The sequence below is a fragment of the Budorcas taxicolor genome, chromosome 8 (assembly GCF_023091745.1).
Source record: "Budorcas taxicolor isolate Tak-1 chromosome 8, Takin1.1, whole genome shotgun sequence".
Lineage (NCBI taxonomy): Eukaryota > Metazoa > Chordata > Mammalia > Artiodactyla > Bovidae > Budorcas > Budorcas taxicolor.
The window spans coordinates 105,390,587-105,417,114 of NC_068917.1; the positions used below are offsets into that span (position 1 = coordinate 105,390,587).

A 26,528-nucleotide genomic window follows, 5' to 3' on the forward strand; every position below is an offset into this window, starting at 1 on the left:
GGACTATAGCCCTCCAGGCTCCTCTGTTCATGGGATTCTCCAGGCAAGAATACTGGAGTGGGTTGCCATTTTCTTCTCCAGGGATCTACTAAAAGAAATTTTCAAAGTTAATCTTGGAGATGAATCAAATGTTTTCTGAACACAATTTTGGGGGATAGTTCAATTTCTGAGGGGAATGAAATCTCAACATTTTCCTTATAGATCCTTGAAATGTTTAACTGGACCCCACGCCTAGACTCGTCATTCCATCCTGGGAAACCCTGCCATGTGGCTGGCGTGTTTGGTGGAAGGAAAGTGTGTTCTTGCCCAGTTAGGTTATCCAGAAAGAGCTTTTTTCCTTCCCTGCTGCCAAGACAGCTGCTCTTTCCTTGCCCTGATTTTGTTCTGCTCTTCTCATTTGCAGAGTACTCGGGTGGAGTTTGACCTGCCAGAATATTCTGTCCGTCGAAGATACCAGGATTTCGACTGGTTGAGGAACAAACTGGAAGAATCCCAGCCCACTCATCTCATTCCCGTAGGTACTAAGTCAGTACAGCTTGTTACTCACTTTTCCTTCTTTCTCTTTCCTGACAGTGTTCACTCAACTCTCACCCCTCAAATTATGGGCAAACACTGCCTTACATTTTATACCAGATCCACCCATCAACTGTTCATTTTGTGGATGCTGTACAATTATTTCACATTTTGGGTTTTGATTTCTGATCTGCTATATCGTATGCTGGTTTCTTGGGTGGAGTGGTGTAGATTTTCATATTCCTTGTGGCAAGGAGATTGATTTTTTTTTTTTTAAGTATGGAGAGTTCTAGTTCTCCTTTGCTGCCTCCTCAAAGGCTGGCTGTTGCACCCTTCCTAGATACAGTTCTGAGGTTTGGAGAGCTGCCACCAGGTAGAGAAAGATGCCTCAGATTACAGCTGGCTGGGTTTTCTTGAGACATGGGTAATTCAGGGAGCAGGAGTCTAGCACACAATCCATCAACCATAGCTTTTCCTTTAAAACAACAAACCCAAAGCCGCCTAACTCTATTTATTGAAGAAACATACTACTCATCCGTTACTTTAGTTGCACATTAAAAAAAAAAAAAACTAGAGCAAATAAAATTTAAAAGACTACTTAAAATCAGCATACATGTGGAGTACTTCTCTGACTACTTTCTCTTTGAAATATAAATGACTATTTAGATCCTGGATGCTTCTTGAGCTTTGGGGCTTTAGGGAAATTTGGGTCATGAAACACTTCAATAGGGCTTTCAGTTCAATTCAGTTCAGTTCAGTTGCTCAGTCGTGTCCGACTCTTTGCGACCCCATGAATCGCAGCACGCCAGGCCTCCCTGTCCATCACCAACTCCCGGAGTTCACTCAGACTCACGTCCATCGAGTCCGTGATGCCATCCAGCCATCTCATCCTCTGTCATCCCCTTCTCCTCCTGCCCTCAATTCCTCCCAGCATCAGAGTCTTTTCCAATGAGTCAACTCTTCGCAGGAGGTGGCCAAAGTACTGGAGTTTCAGCCTGAGCATCATTCCTTCCAAAGAAATCCCAGGGCTGATCTCCTTCAGAATGGACTGGTTGGATCTCCTTGCAGTCCAAGGGACTCTCAAGAGTCTTCTCCAACACCGCAGTTCAAAAGCATCAATTCTTCGGCGCTCATCTTTCTTCACAGTCCAACTCTCAACATCCATACATGACCACAGGAAAAACCATAGCCTTGACTAGACAGACCTTTGTTGGCAAAGTAATGTCTCTGCTTTTCAACATGCTGTCTAGGTTGGCCATAACTGTTCTTCCAAGGAGTAAGCGTCTTTTAATTTCATGGCTGCAGTCACCATCTGCAGTGATTTTGGAGTCCCCCCCCAAAATAAAGTCTGACACTGTTTCCACTGTTTCCCCATCTATTTCCCATGAAGTGATGGCTTTATCTTTCAGTAAAAACCTTGGCTGGGTAACTTCTCAGCACTGCCTGCTGCATCTTCCAGTCATCCCCTCATGGTTGGAAGAGGCTGGCTATGCTGGGAGCACTCTAGCAGTTTTCTTAATTTTCAAGGCAGAAGTGGCCATGTTGCTAGTGCTGTGATGAGAATGAACCCCACCTCCACCCCTCCCTCACCCTCCACCCCCCACCCCCTACTCCCTAGTCCCATTCCCTCTGCTCTTGAAGCCTAAAGTTTCCCTTTTCCTTTTTCTGATCACTTAAAGACATGCCAAAAGAAAAAAAAAAGCCAATAGTTTGTAAACAGTTGAAACTATCCCTTAAAGATATTAATTTGGCGAAATTGGCGACTAGTGAATTTTTTTAAAATAGACTTTTATTTTAGAACAGTTTTAGATTTACCGAATTCTTGAGAAGACAGTGCAGTGAGTTCTCATAGACCTCACGACCAGTTTGGCTTATTATAAACATTTTCTATTAGCATGGCACGTTTGTCACAAATAACGAACCAGTACCACTTTACATTTAGTTTCCTTAGTCCCAGGCTGTTTTGGTTGTGACGGTTTCTCAGGCTTTCCTGGTTTGGGATGACCTGGATCGCTTTGAGGAGTACTGGTCAGGGTTTTTGTGGAATGTTCCTCAGTTGAGATTTGTCTGGTGTTTTGCTCGCAGTTAGCCAGGCGTGATGTGTTTTGCGGAGGAAAAGCACAGAGGTTAAATAAAATCCTCATTACATCATGAAAGGGTACATACTGTCATTAACAGTATTTATCACTGTGGATGTTAATCTTGTTCACCTGCTTTGAGGTAATGCTTGTCAGGTTTTTCCACCGTACAGTTACCCCTTTTTTCTCTCCTCTGTAGAAAGTTGCTCTTTATGTGTAGTCCATACTATGCATAAGGGGAATTAATGCGCCACCTCTTGGCAACTAGGTGAATTTGAAGTTCTGCACTTAAAGATCAAAGTTAGACAGCGACACCTGCTGGTAAAACATAATAGCCTCATGTGTAGACACAAGCCAGAATTAGGAGACTGGAAGTCTTCCAGAATGCCCAAGGAGAATTTTTAAGTCTGTTATCTTTAACCAGTATCTTTAAGTCTGGTTTCCTTTGGTCTGCGTGGAAGCATTGAGTAGAAGGTACTTTTGAAGCATGTAGAGATTTAAATTTCTTCGTAAATTCTTAGTGCATATCTGGGGAGGAGAGAGATTCAATGTAGGAGAGCATCTCTGACTTAAACATGAAAGTCAGACTGGAAACCGTTTTTTTCCCCAGAAGTTCACTTTACAGCAGCTTTTCTAGGAGGTGATTGTTTGTTGTTAATAATCAACTTTGTGTTGGTCCTCTTACAGCCCTTGGGAAGGTGAGGGATTATGAGATGGACAAAGACACCTCTCCAGAAGAGTTTATTATCAGAGGGAGATCCAGTAAACATATAGCATAGTTATTGTTTAAATTTTCATTTCCTTTTTTTTTTAAGAAAAGCTTTATTGAGTTCTGATTAATATACCATACAATTCACCCATTTGAAAATACAAGTCAAGAGCTTTTAGTGTATTCATAGAGCCATCAGCAGATCAGTTTTAGAACCTTTTCATGATCCCTAAAAGAAACCTCTTAATCCTTGCCTGTTAATTCCAAACCCTGTCTTTCCCAGTGCCTGGCAACCACTACTCTATGTTCTGTCTCTATAGGTGTGCCTATTTCTGGACGTTTGATATACGGAGAATCATACACAGTGGTCTTTTGTGCCAGTTTTTTCCATAGCGTAATGTTTTCAGTGTTCATTCATGTTCTAGCACGTGTCAGTCAGTACTTTGTTTTTGTTGTCAGATGAGCATCCCTTCTATGGATATATCACATTTTCTCTGTTCGCTGCCTTTGATGGACAGTTGGGTTGTTTTCACTTTTTGGCTGCTGTGAGTAATGCTGCTATGAACATTCATGTGTGAGTTATTGTGTGGACATATGTTTTCCTTTTTCTCGGGTGTATACCTAAGACTATAATTGCTGAATCGCGTTTAACTGTGTATTTAACCTTTTGAGGAACTGTGAGACTGTTTTCCAAAGTGGCTGCTTCATTTTATGTTCATGCCAGCAGTGTATGAAGGTTCTGTTTCCTCCACGTCTGCATCAACCCTGGTCATAACCTTTCTTTTTGATAATAGCCACCCTAGAAGACTCTTGAGAGTCCCTTGGACTGCAAGGAGATCCAGCCAGTCCATCCTAAAGGAGATCAGTCCTGGGTGTTCATTGGAAGGACTGATGTTGAAGCTGAAACTCCAATACTTTGGCCACCTGATGCGAAGAGCTGACTCATTGGAAAAGACCCTGATGCTGGGAAAGATTGAGGGCAGGAGGAGAAGGGAACAACAGAGGATGAGATGGTTGGATGGCATCACTGACTCAATGGACATGGGTTTGGGTGGACTCTGGGAGTTGGTGATGAACAGGGAGGCCCGGCGTGCTGCAGTTCATGGGGTCACAAAGAGTCGCACACGACTGAGCGACTGAACTAAACCTAACTGAATGGGGATGGATTGGTATCTCTCTGGTTTTGATTTGCATTTCCCTGACAGCTAGCATCCAACCATCTCATCCTCGTTCGCTGCCTTCTTCTTCTACCTCAGTCTTTCCCAGCATTTCCCAGTTCCCAACATTCCCCAGGCTTTTTCCCAGGGAATCGTCTCTTTGCATCAAGAGGAGCTTCAGCATGAGTCCTTCCAATGAATATTCAGGGCTGATCTCCTTCAGGATGGACTGCCTTGGTCCTTGCCGTCCAAGTGACTCTCAAGAGTCTTCTCCAGCACCGGGTTGTCCTTTTATTATTGCATTAAGACGGTTCTTTATATAATCTGGATACTAGGCCCTTTTCAGGTATATGATTTGCAAAAATTTTCTCCCATGTAATGACTTGTCTCTTTATTTTCTTGATGGTATCCTGTGAAGTTTTAAAATTTTAATGAAGTCCAGTTTACCTATTGTACCCTGTGTGTGTGGGCTTTTGGTGTTTTAGCTAAGAAACCATTGCCTAATCCCAGATCATAGAGATTTACATCTATGTTGCTCACTGAAATTTTTATAGTTTTAGCTCTTATATTTAGGTCTTTAACCTATTTTGAGTTTGTTTTTGTACGGTTAGTTTTCATTATCCAGGTAGTGAAGCTGGATATCTTCCTGTGACTTTACTGGAGGTTGGCATTTCTTTTATGAATTGCCTCTTCATTTGAAAATTTTTTTCCTCATTGTTTTGTGAATACTCTGTATATCTGTAAAGGACATTAACCCAGTTGAGAATATCTATTTTTTTCTTAGTTACCTTTTTTCTTCAACTTGACTCTGTAATAGTAGTATCCCTTCCCTCCCAGCCATGGTAATTTTTCCCATACAGTTTCTGGCTTTGAAGCTTGTTTCTAACCTAGGATGTTAAAAAAAAAAAAAAAAAGTAATATAGTTTCTTCTGTTACTTTTATGTCCTTGTGTTTAGTGCTTAAAGCTGGAGTGTATTTTGACGTGAGATGGGGAGATCTTGTTTTCTCAGATGGTGAGTTGTCCCACAACTGCTTAGGAGTAGTCAGTCACCTATATCATAGCTCGTGTGTTAGACTCTGTCATGCATTAGATTTGTATAGTCTTGGGCTGTTTCTGAACCTTCTGGTTCATCGATCTCTTTAGTGTGGTATCCCTGCTACACCATTCAATTATTATAAGTTTACAGAATGTATCAGCATCTGGTTGGATAGGTCCCTGTCTCTACCCACAGTATTCTTTGTTTTCCAAGTTTTTTTTGGCTATTTACACATGCTTTATTTTTCAAGGGAACGTTAGAACTTTAGTGAATCAGCTAGAAAATTGGGAATGATGGTGGAGAAATGGATTTTTTTTGCTGTTTTTTTTTTTTTTTTCCAATTTTAGTCAGCTATGGTTAAAACTTTGTGAGAATTCCTGAGCTTTCAGAGCCTATTGCTTATGTTAGGAGCATGGAGATAAAGTTCCCACTTTTTGGAGGGCTTCCCTGGAGCCATGTGAAATGGTAGACAAATAGCCAGCCGGACTTTGGTTCTGGGGAGGCCCCCAAGTTCTTTCATTTGCTTCTTCCCATTGGCTGCCCTGAGGCTTGCCCAGTTTTCAGCCCCAGTGGCTCTGAACTTGGTAGCTTCTGGGGCTCTCCCAGGGAAACTCAACCCCTTACTTCCTAAGTCGACTGTTGGCTTTGCCTGAATAGTATCACAAGATGGTTAATGGTGATGGGTTTTTCTCTCAACCCAATCTTTTCTGCTTTGTGTCTTTAACAAATTCTGTCCTATTAACAGTACCATTATATTCTCTAGTGCTCCAAAAAAAAATTTCTCTTTTTATATTGCTTAACTTTTCTGGGATTTGAAAAGCAAAAACAATCAGGTGTTTTTCAAATGGCACCCTAAAGCTAGAGTTGTGCTGGATGGGTATGTTTGTCATCTCGTAATGGCAGTTCACTTTGCTTTTCTTCGTAGTCTGACAGTGGGAGCCACCAGAGTCTTCACTGTGATGTGGTTTTTGCTTTTTAATTTACATTTTGTCTTGGAAGTTGGCTTTAACACTGCTTCATTAACTAGGGCACAACTCATTACACAGCAGAGAGATTTCATGACTCGATGGGCACAGAGTTTGGAGATGAAGCAAATACATTTATTAAAATCTTTAGTTTTTAGTTTCACTTGGAAATTTAATGCTTGCTTCAATTTTTATGATGGGAGCTTTTCTAGAAAGCTGCATTTGTGTGTATTACGGACCCATTTATGTTTTGGGTAGCGGTAAACACATAGGAATTAATAAGGAGAAATTTGTAATGCAGTGTTTGTTTTTCTTAATATGAAGTAATCAGTAAAATGTCTCACTTCACTCTTTAGTTGGTTCCTTTTTTGTATTGTTCAGTATATGTGCTTTTAGCTGATCAAGCACGTAAGTTGATAAGCAGTGAATTCACTGGTTGAACCTTGAATTAAATCAGGCTTGGTGACTATTCTTTATAGGAACAAAAATTTTTTTTAATTTTATTTAAGTGTAGTTGAGGCACAATATTATATAAATGACAGGGGTACAGTGTAGTGATTCACAGTTTTTAAAGGTTCTGCTCCACTTATAGTTACCATAGCATATTGGCTATATTTCCAGTGTTGTACAGTATATTCCTGTAGCTTGTTTTGCACCTAATTGTTTGCACCTCTTACTCTCCTCCTCCCATAATCGCCTCTCCTCTCTCCCCGCTGGTAACTGCTGGCTGCTCTCTGTATCTGTGAGTCTGCTTCTGGTTTTGCTATAGTCACTCGCTTGTTGTACCTTTTAGATTCCACGTATCAGTGATGATGTTGTTGTTCAGTCTGCCGGTCTTGTTTGACTCTTTACGACCTCATGAACTGCAGCATGTCAGGCCTCTCTGTCCCTCACCATCTCCTGAAGTTTGCCCAAGTTCATGTCCGTTGCACCGGTGATCCGGCCATCTCATCCTCTGACGCTGTCTTCTCCTTCTGCCCTCAGTCGTTCCCAGCATCAGGGACTTCTCCAGTGAGTGAGCTGTTCGCCATCAGACGACCAAAATACTGGAGCTTCAGCTTCAGCATCAGTCCTTCCAATGAGTATTCAGGGTTGATTTCCCTTAAGATGGACTGGTTTGATCTCCTTGCTGTGCAGGGGAGTCTCAGGAGTCTTTTCCAGCGCCACAGTTCAAAGGCATCAGTTCTTCAGCACTCAGCCTTCTTTACGGTCCAGCTGCACAGCCGTATGTGACCACGGGGACATAAGTGACATCATACAGTATTTTTCTTTCTCTGTAGGACTTATTTCACTTAGTATAATACCCTCCAAGTCCATCTATGTTGTTTCAGATGGTTAAGATTTCCTTTTAATCTTGATGCTCTTTTATTTGTTTGTTACTTATTTTTGGTTAGGAACAGTATTTTCTGTTAGTTTGATATGAATAGGAAAAATAGTTTTCTGTCACGTAGCGGCTATGCAGTAAATATCTGTCAAATTGCATAGAAGAAGCGATTAAAAAAATGACAAGAGGACAGTGGACACATAAAGACTGAGCAGTTGAAATCTTTGTCCAGATTTGCTACGCAGAAACAGTGGCTTTTCTGAGACAATCTACTGTACTTTTATTTCATAGATTATAAAATACTTTCTTATAAACTAACATAAAGTATGGTATATATGAAAGTACTTTACCAGAGTATTTAGTGCTCTAAAATGTAAATGTTTTAAGATTAAACCTTGATATATTTAATAGATTATTGTAACATTTTGCAAATAGGATTTTTGAAGGTTCCAACATATATATATATATATATGCATATATAGTTTTTTAAAAACTTCATTATGGAAAATGTCAAAGTCGCTTCAGTGCAGTGACCCCTCAATGTGCTCATCACCTAGTCTCAGCACATATCAACTCATGACCAGTCTTGCTTCATCTCTGTCCCTACCCACTCCCTCATCCCCACACCAGGTGATTTTTTTCTTTTTCAAAAAAGTGACTTAAACAACATTTTTTAATCTAATAGTTCTGGAAGTCAAAAGTGCAGAATCAGTCTTCATGGATTAATATCAAGAATCCTCGGGGGGATAGCCTATTCCTTCTCCAGCGGATCTTCTGGACCCAGGTCTCCTGCACTGCAGGCGGCTTAGTAGAATAGTTGGTATATTAATATACACAGGGCTGTATCCCTTGTGAAGTTTCTAGGGGGGGATTTGTCCTTCCCTTTTCCATCTTCTGGAGGCTGCCTGCATTGCTTGGCTCAGGCCCCTTCCTCCATCTTCAAAGCCAGTGGCATTGCATTTCCTCTCCTCTCTGACATCTGGTTCCATCCTTCAATCTTTTTTTTTTAAATTAAGATAAAATTTACATAACATAAAATTCACCAAAGTGTATAATTCAGTGGCTTTTATTCTATTCACAGTGTTTTGAATCACCATCACTATCTAATTTCAGAATATTTTCATCATCCCAAAAGGAAGTCCCATACCCATTAAGTAGTCCCATCCAATCCCTTCTTTTTCTCCAGCCCAAATATTATGAATAATGCTGTTTGAACATTTGCTGTACAAGTTTTTGTGTGAAAACTTGCTTTCAGTGATTTTGGCTATATGCCAAGGAGTAGAGTTGCTAGATCGTATGGCAATTCTAAGTTTAAGTTTTTGAGAAACTGCCCAACTGTTGTGCCAGTGGCTGAGCCGTTTTACATGCCTGCCGCAGTGTGGGAGAATTCCCGTCTCCCTATCTACGTGCCAACACTTGTGATTTTCCTTTCTTTCCCGCCTTTTATGGCCGTCCTAGTGGATCTGCAATGTTATCCCAGGTGATACTTTTTTTTAAAATACTTTGGCTTAAAACATATATGGAAGTGCTGCTGTTTAGTCCACTTCCTTTTTTCTTTCTGCTCTCAGAATTTACAAGTTAATACAAATAGTTGGCATTCATTTGACATCTACCATGTGCTGGGAGCAGTGTTGAGCTCTTCACTTGTATTATTTCACTTACGGGGTATAGTTACCCTCGACTTGACCAGCAGTCCAGACTCATATATGGGCTTCCCTGATAGCTCAGTTGGTAAAGAAGCTGCCTGCAATGCAGGAGACCTGGGTTCAATTCCTGGGTCCAGAAGATCCTCTGGAGAAGGGATAGGCTACCCATTCCAGTATTTTGGGCTTCCCTTGTGGCACAGCTGGTAAAGAATCCGCCTGCAATGTGGGAGACCTGGGCTCGATCTCTGTGTTGGGAAGATCCCTGGAGAATGTAAAGGCTACCCACTCCAGCATTCTGGCCTAGAGAATTCCGTGGCCTGTATAGTCCATGGGGTCGCAAAGAGTAGGACACAACTGAGTGACTTTCACTTCAGATTTCTATGCATAAACAACCCAGTAGGTAATTATAAGGGTGCGGAAGAGAGTAGCTGTATTCTTTTAAGGAAGCTTGAAATGGGAAGAAACAAACTTATGAAGCCACAGACATTTGACAATAAGACTGCTTATTATGGAAGGAAATTCTGTTTGCAGAAGGATTCACTCCCAGGTTCCTTTAACTAGCAAGCTTCTTTGGTTCATTAAACCACGTTCAAGGTACTAAATCTGAAGAATGGATAAGTCTTTTCAGAAGGTTGTCTGTTGTGTGAAATGAGGCACACCTAACTACTTATTTGCTCATTAGACCTTTTCCCTGATTCTTGTTCAGCGTAAGCAGATGGGAGTATGCTCAGCAGGACTCATGAGATTAAAATGTCACTGGATTTGGTAATTAGAAAGTTTTGATGATTTGAGAAGAGTGCTTTCTGCATTAGGCAGGGATGGGGCAGAGAAATGCAGCCTTGAAGGCAGTACCACAGATGGCTTCGTTTTGGGGTGAAGAAAGGTTAGGGGTGGAGAAGTCAAGGGGAAAGAGTGAAAGTAAAGGTAAACGGTTCTTTTCAAAAAGGTTGAATGAGACGGGAAGGAGATGGAGAAAATATAAGGTTAAGAGATAGATTTTTTTTTTTCATGGTCAATAGCATGAGAACCAACCATGTTTTTGTAGACTGAGAATAGAGCTAGGTCAGATGTTGAAGACAAATGGCAGAGAAGGTGTAAGTAATGGATGAGGACAGGTGCAAGACAGTGAACTAATGGACACAGATGGAATGGTTAGCTCTAGGCACGGGGATGTTCTCTGTAGCAAGCTGAGGCGTGGAGGCAAAGGTGGTACCCAGTAGGGTCTTGACTCTTGAGATCGAAAACATATGGTCTTTCCAAAGCACTTCAGGTTGAGGCTGTTGAATTCGCTCATACCCAAGTGCTTCTTTTCCAGGAGTGCTGGTATTGCCAATTCCTAAATATTTCAAGTGTCTTCTGTTATAAAATCTGGGTTGCTTCTTGGCTTTCCCTACTCTTAAGTGCTTAGGATTCTACTTTGGGGGCTAAGTTCTTGTTCGTCTATCTTATTTCAACATTTGTGTACATGTGTGTGTGCATGTATGTGCTTAGGGGTTTATAACTTTAAAAAAATTTCTTTATAGACATATTACAGAATTTAAGGAGGTCGCAGACTTAAATGCTTGTTCCGGTTTTTCGGTCTCCTCATCAGCGCTTGTTGTTTCTTTTCCTTTCCTGTCTTTCTCCCTCTCTATTATGGTCATCCTGGTGAGATACCATCCTAGTGAAGTGGTATCTCACTGTGATTTTGGTTTGTATTTCCCTAATGACTAATAATGTCGAGCATCTTTTCATGTGCATTTTGGCCATTTGTGTGTCTTCTTTGGACAAATGTCTACTGGGTCACTTAACCTTTTAAAAATGTAAATGTTCTTTTAATATTTCATAATCAAAACACTTCCAAATTATGCATTAGTGGGTACTCTCTTTCCCTGTGGTGGCAGTGATGAGGAAGGCCTTTGAATGAAGCTGCCACGGAAATAGGTTAAAGCTCAAAGATCCCTTGGCGGCCAGGTAGTATTAAATTGCCCACAATGTTGGCTGAAAGTAAATAACAATGGAGAGATTCAAGTAAGGAGTAAAGGAAGTTATATCATTAAGAACTTTTAAACATCAACCTAAATGAAAAAAAAGGGCTTTGGAAAATAGGGTATTTTGTAGACACAGGGGTTTCCCTAATATGCTTATTTTTTCATTTACCAAATTCTTTTATTCTTTGAACTGGAAGTAGAATCTTAAGATATTTAAATAATATGGCTTGTGTCTGGCTCCTTTCCTGTCTTTCTTATCTTGTCCTAACTTTCCCACTTTGTCACCTGTGCATCAAGCAGTGTAAAGATAACAACTGGATTTACTGGAAGATGTTACCTGACTATTTTTGGTGTTCCAAAGACTGTGCTCTACTGTTTCATTTTTTTTTTATTATTATGAAATTGACAGTGTAGTTGTAATTTTACTCCATCAGCGTTTTCTCAGACTTGTTTATACTGATGACTACATAAAGATCTAACTGATTTAAAAAGACCATTCTTGATGGATGGGTCCCAGGACTTATTTGCTAGCCTAGTTTTTCCTTGCACCTGCCTATCAATTATTCTGAATATTTTTCTCCATGTCATTGTAGCCACTTCCTGAGAAGTTTGTGGTGAAAGGTGTTGTGGATCGATTTTCAGAAGAGTTTGTGGAGACCAGAAGAAAAGCTTTGGATAAATTCCTGAAAAGAATTACAGATCACCCTGTGCTCTCCTTCAATGAACACTTTAATGTTTTCCTTACTGCCAAGGTAAGGCAGACTCTTTTATATTCCTCCCCCAAATCAGCATTCTTTCTACTCTCCCTTGAAAGATGTTCTGATCTCTCCAAGGCACACCTGTAGTGAGTGGGTGACATAGAATTGCTCTGGGTTTGTGTCTTTAGTGTTTTTTCTTGGTGCTCATCTGCCCTGGCATGGTTTCCAGGTTAGAATTCAGGAAAACTATCCCCCTGCAGCAGCTGAGGAAGTTAGACTATTTTCACTTGCCAAAAGCAGAGATGTTTTCCTGAACACTTACCAGCGATATTACTGGACGAGGCCATTCTGATGACAGTGGGCATGAAAGGGCAAGAATGTTCATTGAAGGTTTGGTAAGGACATTTTTCACAGGAACTTCATGAGTGTTGGCTCAGAGTCTCATTTCATGGGTGAGGAGACTGAAGCTCAGGGTGTGTGTTCGAGTTCAGCTGGCATCACTGGGGTGTAAACTGGGTCTTTGTGGCTCCTGAGGCCACAGTTTTCCTGGGTATCAGACCACCTGACCAAGAGGAGTTTAGCATTACTTCAGTTCAGTTCAGTCACTCAGTTGTGTCCAACTCTTTGCAACCCCATGAACTGGAGCATGCCAGGCCTCCCTGTCCATCACCAACTCCCGGAGTCCACCCAAACCCCTGTCCATTGGGTCGGTGATGCCATTCAACCATCTCATCCTCTGTTGTTCCCTTCTCCTCCTGCCTTCAATCTTTCCCAGCATCAGGGTCTTTTCCAATGAGTCACCTCTTCGTACCAGGTGGCCAAAGCATTGGAGCTTCAGCTGCAGCTTCCGTCCTTCCAATGACGATAGCATTACTTACCTGCAGCCAAGTTCCTAGCAGGTGGGCATTTTCCAGGCACTTGCCAGGGATGGTCAGGACAAACACAGGTGCTGGATTCTACATAGTCAGACTCAAGTTGGCCATCTCCCCTTTAGTAAATTTAAGAAAACTGAAATCATTATCAGGGATCATTGAAATCACATCAGGCATCTTTTCTGGCCACAATACTATGAGACTAGATATCAATTACAGGGGGAAAAAAAGCTGTAAAAAACACAAACACATGAGATTAAGCAGTACATTTCTAAATAACGAAAAGGTTACTGAGGAAATAAAAAGGGAAATAAAAAAATTCCTGGAAACAAATGACAGCGGGAACATGACAGCCCCAAACCTGTGGGATGCAGCTGACTCAAGGGGGCCACCCCCTGCCTAGTGGCAGGACTTCCCTCTTGGCAGAACTGGTCCAGAACCCGAGGTGCTCCACTGTCTGTCTGCGGAAGTGAGAGCTCGTGTTCAGACTCTCGTGCCAGCTGTCTTCCACCCCCCATCCCTTTACGCTTATGCCTCCCAGTCTCATGTTCAGGCCATAGGTAATTCCTCCCGCTTTGGCAAGGATATTTAGGTCCAGGTACTTTCCAGTTTTCTTTTTCAAAATCCCATATTGAGAAATATTTACAAACAGCGTCACCTGACGTAAAGACCTTAGAGGGATGCCATTCTGCAGACAGTGAGGACCACATGCCAGAGTCCGCCAGTGTTGTGATTTCTTTTTTGTTTTTTTTTTTTCCCCCTTTTTCCCAAACCTCAGTTGGCACTCAGCCTCCTGGATGACATTCTTATTCATCTTCTCTTTTCCCTGGAAGCCTTCCCTCCACAGGTCAAACTTGTGTTCTTTTTAAAAAAACAAATATTTCCTGGTGAACTGCTCCTCAGGCACAGTTCTTCCAGAGTGAACACAAAGTAAACTCCCCCCTGTTCTCCAGAAGTACAACACACCGTTTCACCCAAATTGCAGGTTTCATCATTGTTATTGAATGAAAGGACTAAGCAGGAGAAAGCTTGGATCCCTGGTCACTAGGAATTTTTGTGAAAAATAAGGAGGAAGGTATTTTTTTTTTTGTATGTGTGGTTTTTATTTGTGGGCCAAGCAAGATGAACTGATGTTTAAAATGTCTTCAGGTTTGTTACTGAAGGAGAACACACGTCCAGAAAAGTACGCCAATCATAGCTCAATAGGTGATCAGAAAATGAACACACCCTTTGCGACCATTACTTGTATCAAGACAGAAAATCCCCAACACCCTGGAAGCCCCCCTCCCAGTCACTCCCGCCCTCCTCCTCCCTAGAATGAACGCTGGCCTGATTTCTAGCATCGCAGAGCGCTGGCTGGATTTTGCCACACGGCCTTTCCTGTCACTGCGTCCTGCCTCCCACCCTCTACTTCCCTTATGTGGCTTCGGTTGGATATAAATGAATGAATCTCAGCTGTTGAATTTTGCTCCTAAAGACAATTTAGGATATTTTGTACAAGAGAAAGGGACTCTTTAAAAAAAAGTTGTATTTCAACAGTTGTGATTAAAGGAACTTGTGCAGGGTCAGTGTTCCTTATTGGAAAGGAAGGAGTCTAGCTCTGGAGAAAGAGACCTGGTGTGCAGGTGCAGGGGTGTGAGCGCGGTGGCCGCGGTGACACAGGGGAGGAGACGTGTGTGTCTGTGTGTGTGTGGTTAGCCGCGATGACACAGGGGAGGAGACGTGTGTGTGTCTGTGTGTGTGTGGTTAGTGCCTTACCTAACTCAGCTACTTTTTTTTCTTTTTTAATAATTAAAAAATATATTTATTTGGCTGTGTTGCATCTTAGGTGTACCGCAGCATACAGGAGCTTAGTTCCCCAGCCAGGCATTGAACCCACATCTCCTGCATCAGGAGGTAGACTTGTAACCACCGGACCACCAGGGAATCCCCAGTCCCTTATTTTCGGAGTCCTCCATTTCCTAAAGGAATTGGCTTACCGAATCCTGGCCGTGTGAGCGGGTGAGCCCTTTGAGTCTGTCTCTTTGTGTGTCATCCTTAGGACCTGAACGCCCACAAGAAGCAAGGGATGGCATTGCTGACTCGAGTGGGCGAGTCGGTCAAGCATGTCGCTGGCGGCTACAAGCTGAGAAATCGGCCTCTTGAATTCGCAGCCATCGGCGAGTACTTAGACACGTTTGCGCTCAAGCTGGGAACCATCGATCGAATAGCCCAGCGGATCATCAAGGAAGAAATAGGTGAGCTGTATGTCAAGGTCTGGATCAGGCCCGCGAACCACGTTTGCAGAAATGGCACTCGTGTGTGCCAGGCAGAATCAAACTGCTGAAATGCTGGAGTGGCAGAACCAGGCCACACTATCCTCGTGAAACCAACACACACACGTATATACACAGAGCGGAGGAGGTAGTTGAGACCAGAGGGGAATTTTGTACTCCATCCCTGGCCTTGCATTTCATCCTGTGTTTGATTTCCCCACGACAAACAGCCACTCTGAGCCACTAGGCTTTTCTAGTTTTCTCTCTCGATTTCCCTTCTTCCATCACCAGAGGATGAGATGGTTGGATGCCATCCTCTCTCTCATCTATAGGGACGATGATTTAAAAATTAAACTTGAGTATCTTTTCTGGCAGAAAGGCGGTTCAGAAGGACAGCCTGTGTTTGCCAAAGTTCTGATCCTGAGGAGGTTTCAGACTTGAAATTGACTCACCTGCCTCGCCTTGGCTTCATTTCAAGCCCACTCTTCCTGAGAGTTCCAGGCCTTTCTTTAACCTTCCTGGTTGCTGCCGCTGCTTCATCCCCACCCCTCTCTTGGCCACTTGCTTTTCTGTATCCCAGAATGTGGGGGCCTTTTGTCTTCTTACACACGTGTAGGCCAAACACTATGTGTGATCATGCTGGCATGTGATGTGAAACGTAGGAAAGGATTCCCCGGTAGCTGCAGTCCATTGGTTATTGAAAAATGGCAGCAACGTTTTTATCATAACGGCAAGAATCCTTGCCATTGATGGCCAATTTTCTTTGTGAGGAGAAATAATATTTTCCCCTGTTCTCTGTGTTTTAATTCTCCTTTACCTGCTGCTGGTCTTATGTGAGCCTGCAGGTTTTAGAGATGGCTTTAGGTACCATCCACACCTAAAGATCATATGGGGTAAATTCTGATGGGCCCAAGGTGGTGGGGTGACCCCTGAGTGAGAAAGCGAGTCTGCCTATGTAAGCCCACACTTTCTTATATCAAGTATTTCCTAAAATTCTATTGGTTTTCCATTGTGACTGATTTTCTTTTTTTTTCCCTTTTGAAAACATCCCCCTAAACCTATATGAAACTCTGCTTCCATGGCCTGTCAAAATATTGCTTCACTGTAGGAGAAGGTGAGTAAGTTTTTTGGAAGATATTTAGTGGATGTCGCTCCCAGTACTTTCCCCCTGAAGGCTTGGGGGCTCCCATTATCAAGAGGCATGACATTTCCATTATGGAGTGGAGTTGACTGATGTTATGATGTTAGCTACAACATCAGCTTACAGAGATTGTAAAAAATATTCTGTTACCATCAGTGCTGTGTTTAAAGGGAAGCATGCTCAGAGAGCTCTTGGCTGCAATAGTTACTGAGTCAGTAATACCAGCGATTACTGCCCAGCCAGATCTCAGCTGGTTTTTCTCTTCCCCCTTTCAGTTCAGTTCAGTAGCTCAGTTGTGTCTGACTCTTTGCGACCCCATGGACTGCAGCACGCCAGGCCTCCCTGTCTATCACCAACTCCCAGAGTTTACCCAAACTCGTGTCTGTTGAGTCGGTGATACCATCCAACCATCTTATCCTCTGTTGTCCCCTTCTCCTCCTGCCCTCAATCTTTCCCAGCATCAGGGTCTTTTCCAGTAAGTCAGCTCTTCACATCAGGTGGCCAAAGTATTGGCATTTCAGCTTCAACATCAGTCCTTCCAGTGAACACTCAGGACTGATCTCCTTTAGGATGGACTGGTTGGATCTCCTTGCAGTCCAAGAGACTCTCAAGAGTCTTCTTCAACACCACAGTTCAAAAGCATCAATTCTTTGGCACTCAGCTTTTTTTATAGTACAACTTTCATATCCATACATGGCTACTGGAAAAACCATAGCCTTAGCTAGATAGACCTTTGTTGACAAAGTAATGTCTCTGCTTTTGAATATGCTATCTAGGTTGGTCATAACTTTCCTTCCAAGGAGCAAGCATCTTTTAATTTCATGGCTGCAATCAGCATCTGCAGTGACGTTGGAGCCCCCCAAAATAAAGTCGGCCACTGTTTCTACTGTTTCCCCATCTATTTGCCATGAAGTGATGGGACCAGATGCCATGATCTTCGTTTTCTGAATGTTGAGCTTTAAGCCAACTTTTTCACTCTCCTGTTTCACTTTCATCAAGAGGCTCTTTAGTTCTTCTTCGCTTTCTGCCATAAGGGTGGTGTCATCTGCATATCTGAGGTTATTGATATTTCTCCCGGCAATCTTGATTCCAGCTTGTGCTTCTTCCAGCCCAGCGTTTCTCATGATGTACTCTGCATATAAGTTAAATAAGCAGAGTAATAATATATAGCCTTGACGTACTCCTTTTCCTATTTGGAACCAGTCTGTTGTTCCATGTCCAGTTCTAACTGTTGCTTCCTGACCTGCATACAGATTTCTGAAGAGGCAGGTCAGGTGATCTGGTTTTCCAGTCTCTTTCATAATTTTCCACAGTTTCTTGCCCAGCCAGATCTCAACTGGTTTCTCTTCCCCTTTTAGAGTACCTTGTAGAGCTGAGAGAATACGGGCCCGTGTACTCCACATGGAGCGCCCTAGAGGCGGAGCTGGCCGAGCCCCTGGAGGGTGTGTCAGCCTGCATCGGCAACTGCTCTACAGCCTTGGAGGAACTGACCGATGACATGACAGAGGACTTTCTACCTGTGCTCAGGGAATATATTTTATACTCTGACTCCATGAAGGTAAGCTGGCTCCCTCATTGTGCACCTAGGTACTTTCTTTGTTGTCATTAACCAAAAACTAATTGGTTACTGCCTATTTGCTTGTGGTATTGGGCTTCTCTGGTGGCTCAGCTGGTAAAGAATCTGCCTGCAATGTGGTAGACCTGGGTTTGATCCCTGGGTTGGAAAGATCCCCAGGAGAAGGGAACAGCTATCCACTCCAGTATTCTGGCCTGGAGGATTCCATGGACTGTATAGTCCACGGAGTCGCAAAGAGTCGGACATGACTGAGTGACCTTCACTTCACTTCACTTAGGTTTCCTTCTTCCTAGATGGGCAGGGTCAGACATGTGGACTGACCTCTTTCTTGAACATGTAAAAGGAACACATGGTGAATCCAAGTATGTGAATTAAATGAAAAAAAAAGTAAGTTTGGAAGAGATTCTTACTAGAATCTTAGAGAGGGAGCTAGGTAGAGTTCTCTGAGTGTTTGAGATGTAACATCTGATTAAGAACAGTATGTTGTGAGAAAAGAGCAATTGAATAATAATTAGAGCTCTTTGAAGTTAACATGTGGTTGCTAAAATAAAATTGAAGAGCACAGTTGGAAAATGAGGCTGAGGAAATCTTGGGAAGTATTGTAAAAAAAATGTAGCTGGAAAGTAGAACAAAAATGCGAAAATACTGAAAATGTGAAAGAAGGATAAAAGACGTAGAGGATTCATCTCGAAGGTTCAGCGTCTGACTAATAAGAGTTATGATTGAAAGGACAGAGAAAACTGAGAAAAGGAAATTACGAAAGAAGCAATACAAGAAAGTTTCCCTAAACCAAGGGGCATAAGTCTTTAGATGAAAAGGACAGGGTGATTACCCAGCAAAAGGACTGGACAGAAAACCAACCCAAAGCATATCATTGTAAAATTTTAGGGCAGAAGTGATAAGATTCAGGTACAGGATCAAATGCTTTAATGTCCGCATTAGAAACTGCCCCAGCCTGCAGTTAGACCGGTTGGAGAGTGTAGCTGCGGGGGACTCCTGTGATGGTGGGCAAGGTTTATCTTGGCTAGCTGGCTCATTTTTATAGATGAAGAAGCAGAGGCTCACGGGTAGATCTTTTCTCTGCTCCACGGTCCCAGTTCTAATGAGCAGCCACCTTATATTGATGCCTTTACTGTTGGCGAGAGAAACTGAGTCAGTTCCTGCTTGTCAAGGCTGAGGCGGACCTTGTCTGTCTTTAAGTGTCCTCGTGGCACGGCACGTTCTGTTCCCCTCAGAGGCAGAGAGAAAGCACAGCAAACAGCCCTAGGAGCCCACGTGGAACTGATGGGTCATGGTCAGTGGACAGTGAAGGCAGCTTGTGCTGGATTGGTGGCTGAGGATGTGTGCTTCCAAGAACACTGTGGAGTGGACAGAGCTTGAGAGAGAAGGGTACCAAAGTTACCCTCAGGCCCAGGACTCAAACACGCTGTAGACATCTGCAGGTAAGCCCCTTATATGGGCTCACATTCTATACACAGCGTGTATATAAAATATGGTTATGATAGTGATGGGCTGGGAGAGAGAACATGTTAGAGCCTTTAGCAAAGTCCTAGCAGTGTTTTTTGAGCACTGGTGTCAATATGAGCAGGCCAGGAGTTGGAGAAACTTTATTTAAGAAAGTTAGGGAAGGGCCCTATACTTCATATCTCACACTCCCTTATTCGTGGAAGGCAGTCAGTGAATATTTAATTGAAGCTGACAGTGTGGTGCATTTAGAATGTTTACAGATATCTAACTATTGTATGACACCTATCTTGTTATTTTTAATAACTTGTAGTAGGTTTATCTACACGTAGCGAGTCAAAGAGCATGCTTATCTCAGAAGTACTGGTGATAACTAGTGAGATGAGAGTCAGGGAGAGAGTGATAAGGTAAAGGCCAATGCGAGTGGAGCCAGTTGAGCAAGGGAATGGGTGGCAGGTGGGGAGGTCAGATAAGTAAAGGATAAGACGTGAGGAGATATGGTAGTGTCTTAAAGGTCATAGTTGGTAAGTCTGGATTTTGTTCTTAGGAATAAAAGAGAAGCCATTTGGTTTCATGGAGGGAAATGATAGGCTATGGTTTGTACTTTAGGAAGACAGCTGGTGCTATAATAACGAAGAATGGATTGTGGAGAGAAAGGGTCGGGGAGATGGAGAGAGAGATAAAGGTCCAGAGGCCATCAGGAAAGTGTTGCAGGGAGCCGAGTAGCAGAGAACTGAGGGTAGAGCTTGGGGAAGTGAGCAAACTTGGGATATATTTTGTGTGCAGGACCAGCTAGACTTGCTGCTATGTTAATGTGAAGTGAGACATGAGGGAATTTGAGGATGACTCCTGGGTTTTGGGCTTCAGCAACTGTGTTGATAAAGGTCCTGTTTAGTGAGGTGCAGAAGTTTGGAGACGAACAGTTGGGAATCAAGTTGTTTTGGCCATACTGAGTTCAAAAAAAGTGCCTATTAGACATTGAAGTAGAGCTGTCATGGCAGCTGGTTATGAGTTCAGAAGGAATAGAAATTTGGGAGTCGTTTGTTTATAGATGGCGTTTAAATCTGTGAGGGTTGGGACTATCATCTGGTGAGATGAGACTGAGGCAAATAGTCCGGGACTCTTCCTGTATCTTCCAGTATCTAGCGGTCTGACACCTAATTAGGGGGCTGGACAAGTAGGAGAAAGGAGCCTGAGAAGGAGTGGTCAGTGTGCTAGGAGAAAGAGTAGAGGAGGACCTTAGTGAAGCCCAGAGAAACAACTGTTAGAAAGAACATGGTAAGCAGTGACCATCAGACTTAATAATGCGGAAGTCGCTGCTGATCGTGATTCGAGATGTAAGATGTAGCTACGAGGTTTGGGTTGGAAGACCCAACAATTGTTTTAAAAATTCTGATTATTTCATTGCCATATGATCTCTTGACTTTATTTTAAATTTTTCTTAAAAATTTTTTTGGAGTATAGTTGATTTTACAATGCTGTGTTTGTTTCAGGTGTACAACAAAGTGATTCGGTTATACATATATTCATTCTGTTTCAGACCTTTTCCCCATAGAAGTTATTACAGAATACTGAGTAGAGTTCCCAATGCTATACAGTAGGTCCTTCTTGGTTATCTGTTTTATGTATAGTACTGTATGCATGTTAATCCCAAGCTCCTGATCACCATGTTTCCCTTCTGTTAACCATGTTTGTTTTTGATATATATGTCTGTTTCTGTTTTGTAAGTTCTTGTGTGTCATTTTTTAAAAGTTGGATTCTACATGTGAGCGGTATAATATGATATTTATCTTTCTCTGTCTGACTTAAACTTCACTTACTATGGTAAAGTCCAGGTCCAGTCTGATTTCTTTGGCCCATGCGCCTACTCCCCCAGAGACCACGAGGTGGAGCTAATGAGTCAAGTGACTAGTCTATGCTTTTAGGTTGCCCACTTAGCTGCTGCTAAGTCACTTCAGTCGCGTCCGACTCTGGGCGACCCCATAGACGGCAGCCCACCAGGCTCCCCTGTCCCTGGGATTCTCCAGGCAAGAACACTGGAGTGGGTTGCCATTTCCTTCTCCAATGCACGAAAGTGAAAAGTGAAAGGGAAGTCGCTCAGTCGTGTCTGACCTTTAGCATGGACTGCAGCCTACCACGCTCCTCCATCCATGGGATTTTCCAGGCAAGAGTACTGGAGTGGGGTGGGTGCCTTTCAAAACTTAAAAGAGATTTTCTAGAAGGCTGATTTGAGGGGAAGAAAGTCCTCCTTCCTAAACAAAAGTGGCTATAGGCTTGAGGGCCTGATTTCTTGAAAATGTGAAGAATTAGGGATGTATCAATGTACATAATGATCTCAAATATTTTTAAATTTAGAAAAATATAAAAATCAAAACTCTGAGATTCCCAGTTAGGGCTGACTGGATACATATTGAAACTTCCTCTTTTCATACAATCAGAATGACTCCAGAATGATTTCTTTTTTCTTTTTTTAGGGCTTAAGTCCGCGGGGCGGGGGTGGGGGGCAGTGGGCGGGAAGAGCAGCAGGAAGGGAAACTGCAGCAGTACAATTAGGAACCAAAAGCGAGTTGAGAGGTGGTAGAGACTCAGGTGACTCAAGGCTGCTTAAGCTGACTGTGGGGAAAACTGAGAAGCCACCTGGTTTACTCTGCGGACTCTTTCAGGAAGGTGAAGAGTGGACAGCACCAGCTACCTCTGGGACTGCGGGAAAGAGGGAGCTGAAGACAAGGGTTGAGCAGGAGTCTGTTTAAGAAGCAGCTAGAGCGTCCAGTTCTGTCCTCCTTCCAAACACCGGGGCACTGTCCCTTCACCACTCGGGCAGAACTGGGGGTGTATTCTCTGCTGCACACGCTTGATTGCTCAGTCGTGTCCGACTCTTTGAGACTGTAGCCCACCAGTCTCCTCTGTCCGTGGGCTTCTCCAGTCAAGAATACTGGAGTGTGTAGCCATTTTCCTCCTCCGGGGGATCTTCCCAACCCAGGGATCGAACCCACGTTTCCTGTATCTTCTGCATTGCAGGCGGATTTTTTACCCACTGAGTCACTGGGGAAGTCCCCATAGAGGGTCTCTGCTCCAAGAGACACCAGGCACCGTTGAGGGTGGGGACTGAAATCCTAAAATCAAGAGCAAAAGGTTACTGAATGTTGAAACTCTTGGTTGTCTTCCTCTGCTTGGGCTCTCAGCCTTATACCTTTTCCTGGAAGAGTTGGAGGGCCTTTTAGAAAAATCTAAAAGGGAGAAGGCTTTTAGAGTCTCTTCTCCAGGCTGGGAGAAGAGACTAGAATATACTGATATTTAGTGGGAGGGAGGAATCCTCAATGAAAGGACCCAGCAGAGTCCCTGTAGAGAACTGTCAGGAAGCCCTCAATATCAGAGAAGTTTCAACCAGTTTTTAGTGTTTCCGTCTTGGGAGAGTGTGCAAAAAAGGCTCACCAAATATTTAAGGGAAGCTTCTAATGTGACTACAAGTAAATACAAAGAAGGGAAAACATGAAACATCACTGCGGGAGAACTTTTCCAGGAAAAAAAAATTCATTGGTATCTTCATAAAGAGAAGAGATGTCACAGCTATAAAATAAGCATTTTTAAAATTCCAGAGAATAAGCAAAGAGCTCATGGAATGACGATCAGGACAGAAATGAAAAAACAAAACCACAGTTAGAAGAACAGTTTAAGGAAATGACTATAAAATGAAACAGAAAGACAGATGGAGGATTGGAGAGAAAAAATAAACAAAAGTGAGAGGACCAGACCAGACCAGATATCTACCAGTATCTCAGATATCTAATATCTGGAAAACAGGAGGAGCAAACAGAGAGATGGGGGAGCATCAGAGTCATTCAAGAGAAAAGACTGGAAGTGAAGACAAAACATGTTACCGGCCGTGCCTGAAAGATGAGGTGGTTGATGCTTAACCCCTTCCTTTACATTTTTCTTTATTTTTCAAATTATCTGTAACAAATATTGTTGAAAATGAAGGCACAATGTGTGGTTTTAGTATTAGCAACATTGTCCTAGAAAATGTAACTCACAGGTGGTCTGTCATCAAAGAACGAATGTGTAAGGTAAAAAAGAGCATGTTGGAAAGGGCGACCTAAGTTTGGTCATTTAAGTCACACATTATGTCACCAGGATCAAATTCAGACTAAATTTCTTGCCTCTAGGGAAATGCTCTCATGGAGGGACACCCAAAGACAGGCCCCAGGGCTATGTTGGGTGTCAGACGTTTTTCAGTTATTATAAATGTTCAAAATTGAAGTGCATTTGACATATTAGTCTCATGTGTGCCCTTAATGACCCCGTATTTGCATACACTGTAAAGTGATCACCAAAACAAGTTTAGTTGCCTTCTGTCACCTAACAGGGTTAGCGCAGTGTTATAACCATGTTCTCCGTGACGGTGCGCCCTCATGACTTAGTCATGTCTGGAATTTTGTACCTCTGGATCCCCTTTAGCCATTTCGTAACCCTCCTAATAACCCTTCTTCCCTCTGACAACCACTGGCCTGTTCTCTGTGAGTCTGGACTTGGTTTGGTTTTGTGTGTTTGAGTTTTATTCTCATTTGAGCTTCTTTGTTACGGAACACTCCTCGTTATACACAGTCTCCCCCTGGCGCTCTCGGGCTGTCAGCCCTAGGCGTACCAGGCCGTAGGCCACCCTGTACTGTCATCCTCTCCATGTGGCTGAGCTGTTCCTACTGCTCTCATTTACTCTCTCAGTCCCGTTTCACCTCTTACAAAAGGATCTGATGCTCAAAAACCTTCTGGACCCCGGGAGCCTTCGGGATAGCTGCTGACCATTTGCACTGGGGCTGTCTTTGGACTGCATTTTCCTCCGCCCCCACGTCTGTGAACCCACAGCCTCCTTAAGGGGAGGCGTTCCTGTTTCCTGGGTGTCGGGCTTTCCAGTTGATCCTGACCACCATGGCACGTTGGGAAAAACCAGTGCAGATGTCGAGAGCCAAACCACAGGCTGTACTGGGTCAGCCAAAAAAGTTCATTCGGGTTTTCTGTAAATTTGGCTTTTCCGCAAGATGGTATGGAAAAACTTGAACAAACTTGTTGGCCTGCCTAGTATCTGTGATCTAATTTCCTGATGCTTTTGTTTAATAACGGTTATTAGTTTGCTCTGTAAACATTTTGGATGACAGGTATTATGTTTCCATTGCTTAACTTTTTTATTCAAACACTCGCCCACTCACGTTCCATCTTATTCTAGCTCTCCTCCCACCTGCTCCCAACCCCCACCCCCTGGCTTATTTTAAAGCAAATCTCAGGCATTAAATCATTTCATACAAAAATACATATCTCTAAAATACATTCTTTTAAAAAATTTTTTTAATGCTGATCATTTTTAAAAGTCTTTATTGAATTTGTTACAATATCGGTTCTGTTTTATGTTTTTGGGTTTTTTGACCATGTAGCATGTGGGATCTCAGCTCCCCAGCCAGGGATCGAAACCGTACACCCTTCTTTGGAAGGTGAAGTCTTAACCACTGGACCACCAAGGAAGTCCCCAAGCATTCTTTTAAAAAAAAAAGAAGGACCACATTATTCAGTTCAGTTCAATCTCTCAGTCGTGTCCGACTCTTTGCGACCCTATGAACCGCAGCACACCAGGCCTCCCTGTCTATCACTAACTCCCGGAGTTCACCTAAACTCATGTCCATTGAGTCGGTGATGCCATCCAACCATCTCATCCTCTGTTGTCCCCTTCTCCTCCTGCCCTCAATCTTTACCAGCACCAGGGTCTTTTCAAATGAGTCTGCTCTTTGCATGAGGTGGCCAAAGTATTGGAGTTTCAGCTTCAACATCAGTCCTTCCAATGAACACCCAGGACTGATCTCCTTTAGGATGGACTGGTTGGATCTTGAAGTCCAAGGGACTCTCAAGAGTCTTCTTCAACACCACAGTTCAAAAGCATCAATTCTTCGGCACTCAGCTTTCTTTATAGTCCAACTGTCATATCCAGACATGACTACTGGAAAAACCATGGCCTTGACTAGACGGACCTTAGTCGGCAAAGTAATGTCTCTGCTTTTCAATATGCTGTCTAGGTCAGTCATAACTTTCCTTCCAAGGAGTAAGTGTCTTTTAATTTCATGGCTGGAATCACCATCTGCCGTGATTTTGGAGCCCCTAAAAATAAAGTCAGCCACTGTTGCCACTGTTTCCCCATCTATTTGCCATGAAGTGATGGGACTGGATGCCATGATCTTAGTTTTCTGAATGTCGAGCTTTAAGCCAACTTTTTCACTCTCCTCTTTAACTTTCATCAAGAGACTCTTTAGTTCTTCTTCACTTTCTGCCATAAGGGTGATGTCATCTGCATATCTGAGGTTATTGATATTCTCCCAGCAGTCTTGATTCCACCTTGTACTTCTTCCAGCCCGGCGTTTCTCGTGATGTACTCTACATATAAGTTAAATAAGCAGGGTGACAATATACAGCCTTGATGTATTCCTTTTCCTATTTGGAACCAGTCTGTTGTTCCATGTCCAGTTCTAACTGTTGCTTCCTGACCTGCATACAGGTTTCTCAAGAGGCAGGTCAGGTGGTCTGGTATTCCCATCTCTTTCAGAATTTTCCACAGTTGATTGTGATCCACACAGTCAAAGGCTTTGGCATAGTCAAGAAAGCAGGAATAGATGTTTTTCTGGAACTCTCTTGCTTTTTCCATGATCCAGCGGATGTTGGCAATTTGATCTCTGGTTCCTCTGCCTTTTCTAAAACCAGCTTGAACATCTGAAGTTCCTGGTTCACATATTGCTGAAGCCTGGCTTGGAGAATTTTGAGCATTACTTTACTAGTGTGTGAGATTAATGTAATTGTGCGGTAGTTTGAGCATTCTTTGGCCTTGCCTGTCTGAGGGATTGGAATGAAAACTGACCTTTTCAGTCCTGTGGCCACTGCTGAGTTTTCCACATTTGCTGGCGTGCTGAGTGCAGCACTTTCACAGCATCATCTTTCAGGATTTGAAATTGCTCCACTGGAATTCCATCACCTCCACTAGCTTTGTTCGTAGTGTCACACCTAAATGGATATTTTTTTTCTTAATAGTTCCTCAAATAGGCAGTTAGTGTTCAATTTCCCCAGTTGCCTCAGACACTGTTTTTCGGCTTTT

At 42.9% G+C, this 26,528-nt stretch overlaps 1 protein-coding gene across 2 annotated transcripts in view; it reads left to right on the forward strand.

The window, feature by feature from the left end:
• The window catches only part of SNX30 (sorting nexin family member 30), a 255,807-nt gene that overhangs the window by 212,979 nt on the left and 16,300 nt on the right, over window positions 1-26,528 (forward strand). For both annotated transcript variants that reach the window (XM_052644584.1, XM_052644586.1), the window contains 4 exons: window positions 404-514; window positions 11,993-12,151; window positions 15,011-15,206; window positions 17,724-17,923. In XM_052644584.1, coding sequence (XP_052500544.1) covers window positions 404-514; window positions 11,993-12,151; window positions 15,011-15,206; window positions 17,724-17,923 — 666 coding nt within the window. The remainder of the gene's footprint in view (window positions 1-403; window positions 515-11,992; window positions 12,152-15,010; window positions 15,207-17,723; window positions 17,924-26,528) is intronic.